Genomic DNA, 15640 nt, shown 5'->3' with positions numbered 1-15640 from the left:
CTGATGTTATATCTATCTCATCAGAAGATTTGTCTGACAACGATATGTTATTCCATTATTAAATGTTATTCCATGTCATTAAATGTTGTTATATTACTGTTATTACAACTACAACAGTTACTGATGTTATACTGATGCTATGCTGATATGCTAATGTTGAACTGATGTTGAACTGATGTTATGCTGATTTTATGCTGATGTTATACTGATGTTATACTGATGTTATACTGATGTTATGCTGATGTTATGCTGATGTTATGCTGATGTTATGCTGATGTTATGCTGCTGTTGTGCTGCTGTTGTGCTGATGTTGTGCTGATGTTATGCTGATGTTGTGCTGATGTTGTGCTGATATACTGATGTTATACTGATGTTATACTGATGTTGTGCTGATGTTATACTGATGTTATGCTGATGTTATGCTGATGTTATGCTGATGTTATGCTGATGTTATGCTGATGTTGTGCTGATGTTGTGCTGATGTTATGCTGATGTTATGCTGATGTTGTGCTGATGTTGTGCTGATGTTATGCCGATGTTATACTGATGATATAGATGATATACTGATGTTACACTGATGTTGTGCTGATGTTATACTGATGATATACTGATGTTATATTGATGTTATGCTGATGTTATACTGATGTTGTGCTGATGTTATACTGATGATATACTGATGTTATGCTGATGTTATACTGATGTTGTGCTGATGTTATACGAATGTTATGCTAATGTTATACTGATGTTATGCTGATGTTGTGCTGATGTTGTGCTGATGTTGTGCTGATGTTATACTGATGTTATACTGATGTTATACTGATGTTGTGCTGATGTTATATTGATGTTATATTGATGTTATACTGATGTTATACTGATGTTGTGCTGATGTTATGCTGATGTTATGCTGATTTTGTGCCAATGTTATACTGATGATATAGATGATATACTGATGTTCTACTGATGTTGTGCTGATGTTATACTGATGGTATGCTGACGTAATATTAATTTTATAGTGATGTTATACTAATGTTATGCTGATGTTATGCTGTGTCTGTCTCTTCAGAGGACTTCTCTGGAGATGAGGAGATGTTATTACATGCCAAGGAGATGAACAAGTGGAGTTCCAACGACCTGATGGACAAGATAGAGACTACAGAGACAGACGAAGGCCAGGGTAGGAGCACACACACACACACGCACACACATGTTCCGTTCCTCATTTATATTTCAGATCTTCATATCCAATCTCGTCCTTCAGGAAGTTAATTTGTGTGTGTTAATGGTGTGTGTGTGTGTGTGTGTGTTCACATGTGTTTGTCTTCGTGTCTGTCTGTGTGTGTGTCTGTCTGTCTGTCTGTGTGTGTATGTGTATTTACAGAGAGCCTGTATCAGGAGTCGGGTGAAGACTATACAGTAACCAGTAGTGAGGAACGACTGATTGAGGTATGCTTCCACTGTAGCTACAGTATGAAGACTGTATGAGAGTATTCATGAGGTTCTCACAGACCTGGTAAACAACGACATGAGGTTCTCACAGACCTGGTAAACAACGACATGAGGTTCTCACAGACCTGGTAAACAACGACATGAGGTTCTCACAGACCTGGTAAACAACGACATGAGGTTCTCACAGACCTGGTAAACAACGACATGAGGTTCTCACAGATGTTAGATTCTAATTATTAGAGTAAGAACTCAACGGACACTGTGAAAGTTTAAACCAAGTTTATTCTTCCCAAAGGATCGAACAGCTGAATCGAAAAAGACATGGTTACAATAGTGGTGGTATATGTACCCCACTTTCGGTGGTGTCTCCTCCTCGCTAATTGCTAGGCAGGAAAATACTTGATACGGGCAATACACTTGTTCTTCTCCCTTAACGTGACCTGACCTGACCTCGACCCCCTTCATCACTAATCCATGGCTCTCTCCCTTTATCAATGCCTGCTACGTGATCACTTTCCCTGCACTCGTTTAAGAGTTAGTACCCAGAATCCATCACAGACAAGACTAAGCATCATTGTGAGGTTCTCACAGACCTGGTAAACAACGACATGAGATTCTCACAGAGGATTACTTACTATAGAATCACAAGTTTGTAACAACATTTCATAACAATTCATTAACAGCAATGTTTACGCCTTTGGTACTGGAACAGTTGACTTGGTAAAGTTGTCTGAAGCTGATCCCAGGGGGAGAGAGAATGTCACAGTGTCTCTGGGGATCACACACACACACACATATTATATGAATGTTTGTTGTTGCACTTTGTGTTCAGCGGCACGTCTCTCTGATACAGACACGTAGACACCACACAGGCACACACACAGACACACACAAGTACACACAGACACACACAAATACACACAGACACACAGGCACACACAAATACACACAGACACAAACAAATACACACAGACACAAACAAATACACACAGGCACACACAAATACACACAGACACACACAAATACACACAGGCACACACGCACACACACAGACACACATACACAAACAGGCACACACATCATCTCAGTGTGTTATCCACTCTGTGTCCAGCGTCACATCTCTAGTAAACGGAGACGTCGTTCCACTGTCAGGTCCCACAGACGACCAGCTGTAAGTCTGACCTTTAACCTCTGAGGCTCAGAGGTAGCCTTTAGAACTCCAATGCCCTGTGGTGTGAGTAGGTTCCCAGTAGTACAAGGTAAAACAAATCCTGTTGTGTTTATGGTAACTTACTGGAATCCAGTTACTTGTAAGTTATTGTCAACTGTTAAACCAAAGTTTCTTTGGAAATTACAGTAACATACTGTACTTTTTTATACAGTAAATTGCAGGTAAATGGCTGCCAGTAAGTTACCGGAAAAACAACTGGATATTTTTGTTCGTGTAGGGTGTTGTGTTAGGTCACTCAGATCATACTGTAGGCCAATGTTCCCTCTAACCTGCGCCCGTGTGCGGGTGCTCAGTAGCCCAGAGACTGGTGTGCAGGGTGCAGAAGAAATATCAGCCAACAGAGACAAGCACAAGATTGAACTTCACTCAACTTTGTAGAGTTTTCCCAGTTATTTAAAACTATCAACCTTTCCCTTTACTGTGGCAATTGTGATCGAATCAACACAATATTAGCCACTTTCAGTAAAACAGACCGAAACATGATAGAGATTTTGTTGTAGGCAGAACGCATTGGAGTAGGATTCTATTGAGCATGACTCAGCCCATACTCTACATAGACCGGTGTGGCATAACCAATCAGAGCTGCAGAAGGCCTATATGCAAATAGACCATTGCCATAAATGGATCTGTGCCATTTACTTTGAACTAGACTGTGTTTACAGCTGTGGTCGTGAGTAGATGCGCTTGTTTTGAGTTTAAAGTAAGAGCTGCATGTAGCCACGTGTGAAAATGATGTTCATATCCTTTGCTAGTTAGTGATTTATTAGCCCAGTTATAAATTCAACAAAAAAAGAAACGTCCTCTCACTGTCAACTGCGTTTATTTTCAGCAAACTTAACATGTGTAAGAATTTGTATGAACATAACAAGATTCAACAACTGAGACATAAACGGAACAAGTTCCAAAGACATGTGACTAACAGAAATGGAATAATTGTAAAGGGGTGCATAACTGGTGGCAAGGAAGTCAGACGCAGGAGAGCAGAACTAGGTAATAGCCGGAGCAGTTTAATATCAAAACCAACGGCATAAAAATACAACAGAATATGGGTACAAAACCCGACGCGCACCAGTAAACATGTGCACAAACACTTACAACAAACAATTCCATACAAAGACATGGGGGGAACAGAGGGTTAAATACACAACAATTAATGAGGGAAATGGAAACCAGGTGCGTAGGAAAATAAGACAAAACAAATGGAAAATGAAAAGTGGATCGACGATGGCTAGAAGACCGACTCTGAACGCCGCCCAAACAAGGAGAGGAAACGACTTCATTGGAAGTCGTGACAATAATGTGTCCCTGAACAAAGGGGGGGTCAAAATCAAAGATAACAGTCAGTATCTGGTGTGGCCACCAGCTGCAGTGCATCTCCTCCTCATGGACTGCACCAGATTTGCCAGTTCTTGCTGTGAGATGTTACCCCACTCTTCCACCAAGGCACCTGCAAGTTTCCGGACATTTCTGGGGGGAATGGACCTAGCCCTCACCCTCCGATCCAACAGGTCTCAGACGTGCTCAATGGGATTGAGATCCGGGCTCTTCGCTGGCCATGGCAGAACACTGACATTCCTGTCTTGCAGGAAATCACGCACAGAACGAGCAGTATGGCTTGTGCTGTTAGTGTCTTAACGACCGTTCCACGGGTGCATGTTCATTAATTGTTTATGGTTCATTTAACAAGCATTGGAAACAGTATTTAAACCCTTTACAATGAAGATCTGTGAAGTTATTTGGATTTTTACAAATTATCTTTGAAAGACAAGGTCCTGAAAAAGGATGTTTCTTTTTTGCTGAGTTTATATAATTTGTAGTGAGCAATATGGGAGTGCTTTTTTTAGTAACATTTATTTAACTAGGCAAGTCAGTTAAGAACACATTGTTATTTACAATGACAGCCTAGGAACAGTGGGTTAACTGCCTTGTTCAGGGGCAGAATGACAGATTTTTACCTTGTCAGCTCAGGGATTCAATCTTGCAACCTTTCGGTTACTGGACCAACGCTCTAACCACTAGGCTACCTGCCGCCCCAGCTGATTGCTTCCTACAAGAGCACAAAACGGGTACAGTGCATTTGGAAAGTGTTCAGACCCCTTGACTTTTTCCACATCTTATTACGTTAATGTTTTATTCTAAAATCGATTAAATCGTTTTTTCTCATCATTCTACACACAATACCCCATAATGACAAAAGGAAAACAGGCTTTTAGAAATGTTTGCAAATGTATTGAAAATAATAAACGGAAATATCACATTTACATAAATACACATAAGTACACAGACCCTTTACTCAGTACTATGTTGAAGCGATTGTAGCTTTTTTATACTTCTTGGGTATGATGCTGCTAGAAGCTTGGCACACCTGTATTTGGGGAGTTTCTCCCATTTTTCTCTGCAGATCCTCTCAAGCTCTTTCAGATTTGATGGGGAGCGTTACTGCACAGCTATTTTCAGGTCTCTCCAGAGATGTTCGGTTGGGTTTAAGTCCGGGCTCTGGCTGGGCCACTCACGGATATTCAGAGACTTGTCGCGAAGCCACTCCTACGTTGTCTTGGCTGTGTGCTTAAGGTCATTGTCTTGTTGGAAGGTGAACCTTCGCCCCAGTCTGAGGTCCTGAGCGCTCTGGAGCAGGTTTTCATCAAGGATCTCTCTGTACTTTGCTCTGTTCATCTTTCCCCTCGATCCTGACTAGTCTCCCAATCCCTGCCGTTAAAAAAAATCCCACAGCATGATGCTGCCACCACCATGCTTCACCATAGGGATGGTGCCAGGTTTCCGCCAGACGTGATGCTTGGCATTCAGGCCAAAGAGTTCATTCTTGGTTTCATCAGGCCAGAGAATCTTGTTTCTCATCGTCTGAGAGTCCTTTAGGTGGCTTTTGGCAAACTCCAACCATGCTGTCATGTGCCTTTTACTGAGAAGAAGCTTTCGTCTGGCCACTACCATAAAGTCCTGATTGGTGGAGTACTGCAGAGATGGTTGTCCTTCTGGAAGGTTCTCCCATCTCTACAGAGGAACTCTGGAGCTCTGTCAGAGTGACCATAGGGTTCTTGGTCACCTCGCTGACCAAGGCCCTTCTCCCCTAATTGCTCAGATATGTTTGGGTACCCCTCCTCAGGTCTGTGCCTCGACACAATCCTGTCTCTGAGCTCTAAGGAGAATTCCTTCAACCTCATGGCGTAGTTTTTTCTCAGACATGCACTGTCAACTATGGGACCTTATATAGACAGGTGTGTGCCTTTCCAAATCATGTCCAATCAATTTAATTTACCACAGGTGGACTCCTATCAAGTTGTAGATACATCTCAAGGATGATCAATGGAGCCCGATTTTGAGTCTCATAGCAAAGGGTCTGAATACTTATGCAAATAAGGCATTTCTGTTTTTTATTTTTAATAAATTTGCTAACATTTCTAAAAAGCTGTTTTCGCTTTGTCGTTATGGGGTATTGTGTGTAGATTGACAAGGGAAATTGAAAAATATATATATTTTTGAATAAGGTTGTAATGTAACTAAATGTGGAAAAAGTCAAGGTGTCTGAATAGCTTCCGAATGCTCTGCACATTTCTAGACATCTTTGAAAGACAGTCAGGTAAATCGTTTTTTTGTTTTAAAGAGGCAGTGTTGTATTTTGAGATAGGCTTGAATAAAATAAGTAGCCAATAGACAGAGGGTAGCATAATTTGTCTCATTCTCTGTAATAATGGTATGGGAATAATGACACATTTTATTTTGTAAAGTGGTTTCTTGCATCGAACAACACAACAACATTTTCAGTCACCTCCTTGTCTGAAGGACAAGTGGATAAACAGGTTAATGTCAAGCCCTGCATGTTTTTTTCAAAAGTCTCATGGAATGGGCTCCTGATTAGCGCAGGGGTCTAAGACACTGCATTACAGTGCAAGAGGTGTCACTGCAGTACCTGATTCGAATCCAGACTGCATCACATCCGTCCGTTAAAATGTTGTGGGATGCATTTTCTCCATTATTTTTGATGGTAGGCCACTCTGGTAGGCTTACATTATGATCAAATAGACACGGTAGCATATTTGGTCACTGTTAAAACTGTACTTTAAAGTGGGTACAGGCTCCATGTTCACAGTAACTTCAAGTGGATACAGCCTCAGTGTTCACAGTAACTTCAAGTGTGTACAGCCTCAGTGTTCACAGTAACTTCAAGTGTGTACAGACTCAGTGTACACAGTAACTTCAAGTGTGTACAGCCTCAGTGTTCACAGTAACTTCAAGTGTGTACAGCCTCAGTGTACACAGTAACTTCAAGTGTGTACAGCCTCAGTGTTCACAGTAACTTCAAGTGTGTACAGCCTCAGTGTTCACAGTAACTTCAAGTGGGTACAGCCTCAGTGTTCACAGTAACTTAAAGTGGGTACAGCCTCAGTGTTCACAGTAACTTAAAGTGGGTACAGCCTCAGTGTTCACAGTAACTTAAAGTGGGTACTGCTGTGTTCACAGTAACTTAAAGTGGGTACAGCCTCAGTGTTCACAGTAAAAGCACGCTAGACGTTGCACAGAATTTCCACAATGTTGAAGTTTGCGCCCATCAGACCTAAAATTTGCTCAATGCTGAAAACAATTAGAGGGAACATTGCTGTAGGCTGTGAAAATATGTTGTTTTAGTTTTTCTTTTAAAAATCCATGCCATTGTTTACTTCATTGTGCTCCATTGTGCTCCTTCACATATATACTCTATATGCCATTTAGCAAAGTGTGCATACAGTAGAACCCACTACCATGGCGTTACAAGCACCATGCTCTACCAACTGAGCTACAAAATAATAATAATAATCCGTGTCCACCATCTCTCCTCCTCTTTATCCTGTAGGATGGGTCGTCTCAGCAGTGTCTGACGCCCTCCAAGATCCACGTTCTGGTTCTGGTTCTTCACGGGGGTAACATATTAGACACTGGAGCAGGTATACAATATAATAACTATTTTTATAAAGTGGACAACAGTTAAACAGTTACAGTAAACACTTAAACAGTTACCTTAAACACTTAAACAGTTACCTTAAACACTTAAACAGTTACCTTAAACACTTAAGCAGTGTTCTTACTTTGTTTATTCTTGTAAAGATAATGTAGCAATTTTGTATTTACTCATAATTACTCCCAGGTGAGCCAAGTAGTAAGCAGGCTGACGTCAACACTCTGAGTGGAGCATTTGAGGCTGTGATGAGAGTGCATTACCCAGCAGCCCTAGGACGCATTGCCATCCGCATGGTTCCCTGCCCGGCGGTGTGTGCCGATGCCTTTTCACAGGTTTCCAAGTGAGTACACAGGTTTCCAAGTGAGCACACGCACGCACACACACACACACACTCAAACACACACTCTAACCCTCGCTCCTCTCTCTCTGGTCCAGTCTCAGTCCCTATAGTTTTGATGAGGGCTGCCTTTCCAACAGTCAGGACCACATCCCTCTGGCTGCACTGCCTCTATTGGCCACTTCCGCTCCGCAGTACCAAGACGCCGTGGCAACCGTCATCCAAAGAGCCAATCAGGTGTATGGAGACTTTATCAGGTCCTTGGAAGGGGCATCCTTCTCCGGACAGGTCAGTGCAGGAGTCAGGGGTCAAAGTTTAGGGGTTAGTGATTTTAGCTGATTATACAATACAGTGAGCTCCAAAAGTATTGGGACAGTGGTAAATATTTGTTTGGGATTTGTACTCCAGCATTGAAATTATACAATGACTGTGCAGTTAATGTTCAAACTGTCAGCTTTCATTTGAGGGTACTTTCATCCTTATTGAGTGATCCGTTTAAAAATGACTTTTTGTACATAGTCCTCCCCCCCAAATTATTGGGACTAATTCACTTATATGTGTATTAAAGTAGTCAAATGTTTAGTATTTGTTGGATGCATTTGCTGTTTGTTTTGGTTGTGTTTCAGATTATTTTATGCCCAATATAAATGAATAGTAAATAATGTATTGTGTCATTTTGGAGTCACTTTTATTGTAAATAAGAATATAATATGTTTCTAAACACTTCTACATGAATTTGGATGCTACCATGATTATGAATTGTCCTGAATGAATCATCAATAACGATGAGTGAGAAAGTTACAGAGGAATAAATATCATACCCCCCCCAAAAATGCTAACCTCCCCTTTTACTTTATAGTAATGGTGAGAGGTTAGCTTGTCTTGGGGGCATGATGTTTGTGCGTCTGTAACTTTCTCATTCATCAATATTCATGATAACCTCAACGCTACTGTATCATTTCAAATCGAAAGTGCTGGAGTACAGAGCCAAAACAACAACACATGTGTCACTGTCCCAATACTTTTGGAGCTCACTGTATGTACTGTATGTACTCAATTTAAATCTGTGTATTCTCTCCTCCTGTAGGTGTGTGTGATCGGGGACTGTGTAGGTGGTATCCTAGGGTTTGATGCGCTGTGCAGCAGTAATGTCATCGTTTCAGAAAGCCAGAACAGCAGTAGACGAGGCAGCACCGTCAGCGTACAGGTACCTCTGTCTCCTTTAATTCCATCCCACAGGGCTACTCGAGGACTAAAAAGCACTTTCAATGTAACTCTCTTAATCTCTGTCTGGGAAACCGGTCCTATCTGTTGCATAGATCAGACAGCTACTAACTATGTGTGCCCTCTCTCTCCCCCTCTCCCTCTCTTTCTCTCCCCCTCCACCTCCGTCTCTCCAGGACACAGACCGCCTCTCCCCTGGCATCATAATAAACAGTGTCTCTCTGTCTTCTCCGTCTTCTCCGACTCTGGAGGGCAGTCGCCATCTTAGTCGCAGTAACATTGACATCCCTCGCAGCTCAGGGCCTGACGACCCCAAGAAAATGTTGCCTCGCAAACGCAGCGACTCCTCCACCTACGAACTAGACACCATCAAACACCACCAGGCATTCCTGTCCAGGTCAGACACACACACACATTCAAGGTATAGCTACATTGACCGACCTTTGTTATCAAATGTTAACTTTTCTACTGTTTATTTTTTTCCCCACTCTTTTGCCGTTCCCTCTCTCTCTCTCTCCCCCTGTCTCTCCAGTCTCCATAGCAGTGTATTGAGAACAGACTCAGGTTCGAGGCGCTCCAGCGGGAGTACCATGCTAGAGGGAGGGAGGCTGGACTTCGAGGTGGCAGACTTCTTCCTCTTTGGTTCACCTCTGGGGCTGGTGCTGGCACTGAGGAAGACTGTGGTGCCGTCCATTGATGGTGAGGGACACCTTCATCAGTGGTTGATCTCACTAGCCTGGGTGTGAATATATGACTGCTGCAGCCAACAGTCTTTGCCATGCATGGAGTTGAATTTTTAAGGAGTTGGCTTAAGCAGAAATAGACTATTTGCTAAGTTGGCACTTTTCATGATTGCATTCATGTGTGCAGTCTTTGATTTTGCGTTCAGCCAATTCAAACATTCAGCCAATTCAAACAATTCAAACATTCAGCCAATTCAAACATATCAAACATTCAGCCAATTCAAACAAATCAAACATTCAGGTAATTCAAACATATCAAACATTCAGCCAATTCAAACATATCAAACATTCAGGTAATTCAAACATATCAAACATTCATCCAATTTAAACATATCAAACATTCAGCCAATTCAAACAAATCAAACATTCAGGTAATTTAAACATATCAAACATTCATCCAATTTAAACTTATCAAACATTCATCCAATTTAAACATATCAAACATTCAGGTCATTCAAACATATCAAACATTCAGGTAATTCAAACATTCAGGTAATTCAAACATATCAAACATTCAGGTAATTCAAACATATCAAACATTCAGGTAATTCAAACATTCAGGTAATTCAAACATATCAAACATTCAGCCAATTCAAACATTCTGACTTTTTAAACATATAAGTGAGAATCTGTAAACTAAGCCACTCAGCATCTGTGTGGTGAGAGTGACGTTTCCTGCAGCTGTGGGGTCGGGCTCTGCCGGGACATGGCTAAGTGAGGTCACATCATAGTTCAGAGATTAGAGGTCAAGTTTTACATCTCTGATGCCAGACATCCATTAGCTGTGACATTTAAGACACAACATGGTCCAAAGTAAACTAAGAACTAAGATAAATAGAAGGTTTAGGAAGGAGCTGAGAGGCAGCAGAGGAAACAGACGGGGTTGTGACACAGATTCTTCAGGGGTTCCATGGAGTTCTAGAGAGTTCCAGAGACATGACTCATCAGCAGTTGCCTTTGTCACTTCTGGACCCTTGAGACAAGAAGCTTTGATTGAAGTTGTCCATAGTTCCGCAATTGTTTGGTCAAATGATTTTCAATATGTGAGCTTTGGAAATAACTTGGATGGCTGTTGTTCTTTTTCCCTGCTCTTTTCCTCATCTCTCTCTCTCTCCCCATCTTTCTCTCTCTCCCCATCTCTCTCTCTCCCCATCTTTCTCTCTCCCCATCTTTCTCTCTCTCTTTTTCTCTCAATTCAATTCAATTCAAAGGGCTTTATTGGCATGGGAAACATGTTTACATTGCCAAAGCAAGTGAAGTAGAAAAAAAATCAAAGTTAAATAAACAATTAACAGTAAACATTACACTTAAAGGAATATTTCAAATGTCATGTTGTGGCTATATACAGTGTTGTAACAATATGCAAATAGTTAAAGTACAAAAGGGAAAATAAATAAGGGTTATATTTTTAATGGTGTTTGTTCTTTACTGGTTGCCCATTTTCTTGTGGCAACAGGTCACAAATCGTAATGCTGTGATGCACACTGTGGTATTTCACCCAATAGATATGGGAGTTTATCCAAATTTGATTTGTTTTCAAATTCTTTGTGGGTCTGTGTAATCTGAGGGAAATATGTGTCTCTAATATGGTCATACATTTGTCAGGAGGTTAGGAAGTGCAGCTCAGTTTCCACCTCATTTTCTTGGTAGTGTGCACATAGCCTGTCTTCTCTTGAGAACCAGGTCTGCCCACGGTGGTCTGCCCAGGTCAGTCACAGTGGTCAGTCACAGTGGTCAGGTATTCTGCCACTGTGTACTCTCTGTTTAGGGCCAAATAGCATTCTAGTTTATCTTTTTGTTTTCTCATGATTTGGTTGGGTCTAATTGTGTTGTTGTCCTGGCGCTCTGTTTGTGTTTGTGAACAGAGCCCCAGGACCAGCCTGCTTAGGGGACTCTTCTCCAGGTTCATCTCTCTCTAGGTGATGGCTTTGTTATGGAAGGTTTGGGAATTACGTCCTTTTAGGTGCTTGTAGAATTTAAGACTTTTCTGGATGTTGATAATTAGTGGGTCTCAGCCTAATTCTGCTCTGCATGCATTATTTGGTGTTTTACGTTGTCAATTCTTTTTGCAGAATTCTGCATGCAGTCTCAATTTGGTGTTTTTTTTCCATTTTGTTAATTATTGGTTGATGAGCAGATCCCTGACCTCACAACCATAAAGGGCAATGGGTTCTATAACTGATTCAAGAAGTTGACATGTCGAATTTGATGTTCCTTTTGATAGCGTAGAAGGTCCTTCTTACCTTGTCTTTCAGATCGTTCACAGCTTTGTGGAAATGACCTGTGGCACTAATGTTTAGGTCGATGTGCGTATAGTTTTTTGTGTGCTCTAGGGCAACAGTGTCTAGATGGAATTTGTATTTGTGGTCCTGGCAACTGGACCTTTTTTGGAACACCATTATTTTTGTCTTACTGAGATTTACTGTCAGGGTCCAGGTCAGACAGAATCTGTGCAGAAGATCTAGGTGCTGCTGTAGGGCCTCCTTGGTTGGGGACAGAAGCACCAGATCATTAGGAAACAGTAGACATTTAACTTTAGATTGTAGTAGAGGAGGCCTGGTGCTGCAGACTGTTCTAGTGCCCTCACCAATTTGTTTATATATACAGTTGAAGTCGGAAATTTACATACACCTTAGCCAAATATATTTAAACTCAGTTTTTCACAATTCCTGACATTTAATCCAAGAAAAAATTCCCTGTTTTTGGGTCAGTTAGGACTTTATTTTAAGAATGTGAACTGTCAGGATAATAGTAGAGAGAATGACACACACATTCCCAGTGGGTCAGAAGTTTACATACACTCAATTAGTATTTGGTAGCATTGCCTTTAAATTGTTTAACTTGGGTCAAACGTTTCAGGTAGCCTTCCACAAGCTTCCCACAGTAAGTTGGGTGAATGTTGGCCCATTCCTCCTGACAGAGCTGGTGTAACTGAGTCAGGTTTGTAGGCCTCCTTGCTCGCACATGCTTTTTCAGTTCTGCCCACAAATGTTCTATGGAATTGAGGTCAGGGCTTTATGATGGCCACACCAATACCTTGACTTTGTTGTCCTTAAGACATTTTGCCACAACTTTGGAAGTATGCTTGGGGTTATTGTCCATATGGAATAGCCATTTGTGACCAAGCTTTGACTTCCTGACTGATGTCTTGAGATGTTGCTTCAATATATCCACATAATTTTCCTTCCTCATGAGGACTCGTTTTACTGTGGATATAGATACTTTTGTACCTGTTTCCTCCAGCATCTTCACAAGGTCCTTTGCTGTTGTTCTGGGATTGATTTGCACTTTTCACACCAAAGTACGTTCATCTCTAGGAGACAGAGCGCATCTCCTTCCTGAGCGGTATGACAGCTGCGTGGTCCCATTGTGTTTATACTTGCGTACTATTGTTTGTACAGATGAACGTGGTACCTTCAGGCATTTGGAAATTGTTCCCAAGGATGAACCAGATTTGTGGAGGTCTACAATTTTTTTTCTGAGGTCATGGTTGATTTCTTTTGATTTTCCCATGATGTCAAGCAAAGAGGCACTGAGTTTGAAGGTAGGCCTTGAAACACATCCACAGGTACCCATCCAACTGACTCAAATTATGTCAATTAGCCTATCAGAAGCTTCTAAATCCATGACATCATTTTCTGGAATTTTCCAAGCTGTTTAAAGGCACAGTCAAATTAGTGTATTGTAACTTCTGACCCACTGGAATTGTGCTACAGTTAATTATAAGTGAAATAATTGTTGCAAGAATTACTTGTGTCATGCACAAAGTAGATGACCTAACTGACTTGCCAAAACTATAGTTTGTTAACAAGAAATGTGTGGAGTGGTTGAAAAACGAGTTTTAATGACTCCAACCTAAGTGTATTTAAACTTCCGTCTTCAACTGCATGTTGAAGGGGGTGGGGCTAAAGCTGCATCCCTGTCTCCCCCACGGCCAATGGAAAGAAATATGTGTGTTTTTTGTCAATTTTAACCCCACACTGTATACATTGATTTTATAATGTTGAATGTTTTTCTCCCAACACTGCTTTCCATCAACTTGTATAGCAGACCCTCATGCTCAAATTGAGTCAAAAGCTTTTTTGAAATCAACAAAGCATGAGAAGAATTTGCCTTTGTTTTGGTTTGTTTGTCAATTAGGGTGTGGAGGGTGAATACGTGGTCTGTCGTAAGGTAATTTGGTAAAAAGCCAATGTGACCTTTGCTCAGTACATTGTTTTCACTGATGAAATGTACGAGTCTTCTGTTAATGAAAATGCAGAGGATTTTCCAAGGTTGCTGTTGCTCTTGACACATATCCCACGGTAGTCTTTCTCTCTCTCCCTCCAGTCTCAGCGTTGCGTCCGGCCTGTCAGCAGCTATATAACCTGTTTCATCCAGCGGACCCCTCTGCCTCCCGCCTGGAGCCCCTTCTAGAGAAGAGGTTTCACCAGCTGCCCCCCTTCTGTGTCCCCCGATACCAACGCTTCCCTCTGGGGGACGGACACTCTGCTCTGCTGGGTGAGGATAGATACACACACACACACCAGAAGTATTTATTTATGAGAGCAAGCACTCAAATCAATCCCTCCAAAAGCAAGCACTCAATTGGCTGTGTGGTTTGCCATATGTCCATATGCTGTCATGGTAGCGTATCTGTGTGCATGTGTTATCAGATATAATGTACTGTGCTTTACGTCCGTCCAGTTAGTCTTATTTTTTTTATTTTTAAATTTAACCTTTATTTTTCTAGGCAAGTCAGTTAAGAACAAATTCTTATTTTACAATGATGGCCTACCCCGTCCAAACTCTCCCCTAACTCAGATGATGCTGGGCTAATTGTGCGCCGTGCTATAGGACTCAACAGTTATTACGCACTGAACTGGTCTGTAGTCTGTAACATACGTTTATTTCTGCCTCTCTGTCCCCCCCCCCCCCATGTCTCTTCTGCCTCCCCTGTCCCCATATCTCTCCCCTGTGTCTCCCCCCTCTCCACATCTCTCCCCTGTGTCTCCCCCTCTCCACATCTCTCTGTCTCCCTCTTGCCCATCTCTCTATCTTCCCCTCCTCATTCCCCAGTGGAGACTATGCAGAGTAACCCCCATCTCCTGTTGGAGTCAGTACCCCTGCGTTGCCAGGAGGGGGGCGTCAGTGAGACCTCCATCCCCGTCCCTGTACGCAGCTGGCCCCAGCAGGCCTCACAGCTCAACGACAGTGTGTACCCTTTCTCTGTCTCTGTCTGTCTGTCCACTGCTTGGTTCCCTTTCGCTGTTGCTCTGTCTGTCTGTCTGTCTGTCTGTCTGACTGTCTGTGTCTCTCACTCTCTTTGTCTGTAAAATGTAAATGATTGCCTGATCAAAACTCTCTCTCTCTCTCCCTCTCCTCTCTCTCTCTCTCTCTCTCTCTCTCTCTCTCTCTCTCTCTCCCTCTCTCTCACTCACTCACTCACTCACTCACTCACTCACTCACTCACTCACACACACACACTTTCTCTCCGGTATCTCCTTCCCTCCATAGCGGACATGTTTGTGGACACCCAGTACCCGTCCTCCCCGCTGACTGGACCCAGAAGGTCCAGTGAGGCCAGCATCGCTAGCCAGGTGTCAGGCATGGCCGACTCATACATCAGCAACAGTCAGTATGGACTTTATATTGTTTATACTGTTAACAGCAGTGTTTGTGGCTCAGAGAGAGTTAACATTCATTTTCTGAAATGTTTCACACTTTGT

At 42.1% G+C, this 15640-nt stretch overlaps 1 protein-coding gene across 7 annotated transcripts in view; it reads left to right on the top strand.

The window, feature by feature from the left end:
• Window positions 1-15640, top strand: part of LOC139422812 (membrane-associated phosphatidylinositol transfer protein 2-like) — a 58407-nt gene that overhangs the window by 29241 nt on the left and 13526 nt on the right. For 2 of the 7 annotated variants that reach the window (XM_071174186.1, XM_071174183.1), the window contains exons 8-19: window positions 1064-1174; window positions 1379-1443; window positions 2558-2617; window positions 7524-7614; window positions 7815-7968; window positions 8064-8253; window positions 9053-9172; window positions 9366-9586; window positions 9722-9888; window positions 14262-14432; window positions 14991-15125; window positions 15429-15545. In XM_071174186.1, the coding sequence (XP_071030287.1) occupies window positions 1064-1174; window positions 1379-1443; window positions 2558-2617; window positions 7524-7614; window positions 7815-7968; window positions 8064-8253; window positions 9053-9172; window positions 9366-9586; window positions 9722-9888; window positions 14262-14432; window positions 14991-15125; window positions 15429-15545 (1602 nt within the window). Of the gene's footprint in view, window positions 1-1063; window positions 1175-1378; window positions 1444-2557; window positions 2618-7523; window positions 7615-7814; window positions 7969-8063; window positions 8254-9052; window positions 9173-9365; window positions 9889-14261; window positions 14433-14990; window positions 15126-15428; window positions 15546-15640 lie in introns of all 7 variants that reach the window. The other 5 variants (XM_071174188.1, XM_071174184.1, XM_071174185.1 and 2 more) reach the window with 3 other exon arrangements.

The sequence above is a fragment of the Oncorhynchus clarkii genome, chromosome 12, assembly GCF_045791955.1.
Source record: "Oncorhynchus clarkii lewisi isolate Uvic-CL-2024 chromosome 12, UVic_Ocla_1.0, whole genome shotgun sequence".
In the NCBI taxonomy this organism is placed as follows: Eukaryota; Metazoa; Chordata; class Actinopteri; order Salmoniformes; family Salmonidae; genus Oncorhynchus; species Oncorhynchus clarkii.
This window is presented reverse-complemented; position numbering and strand designations above follow the sequence as displayed.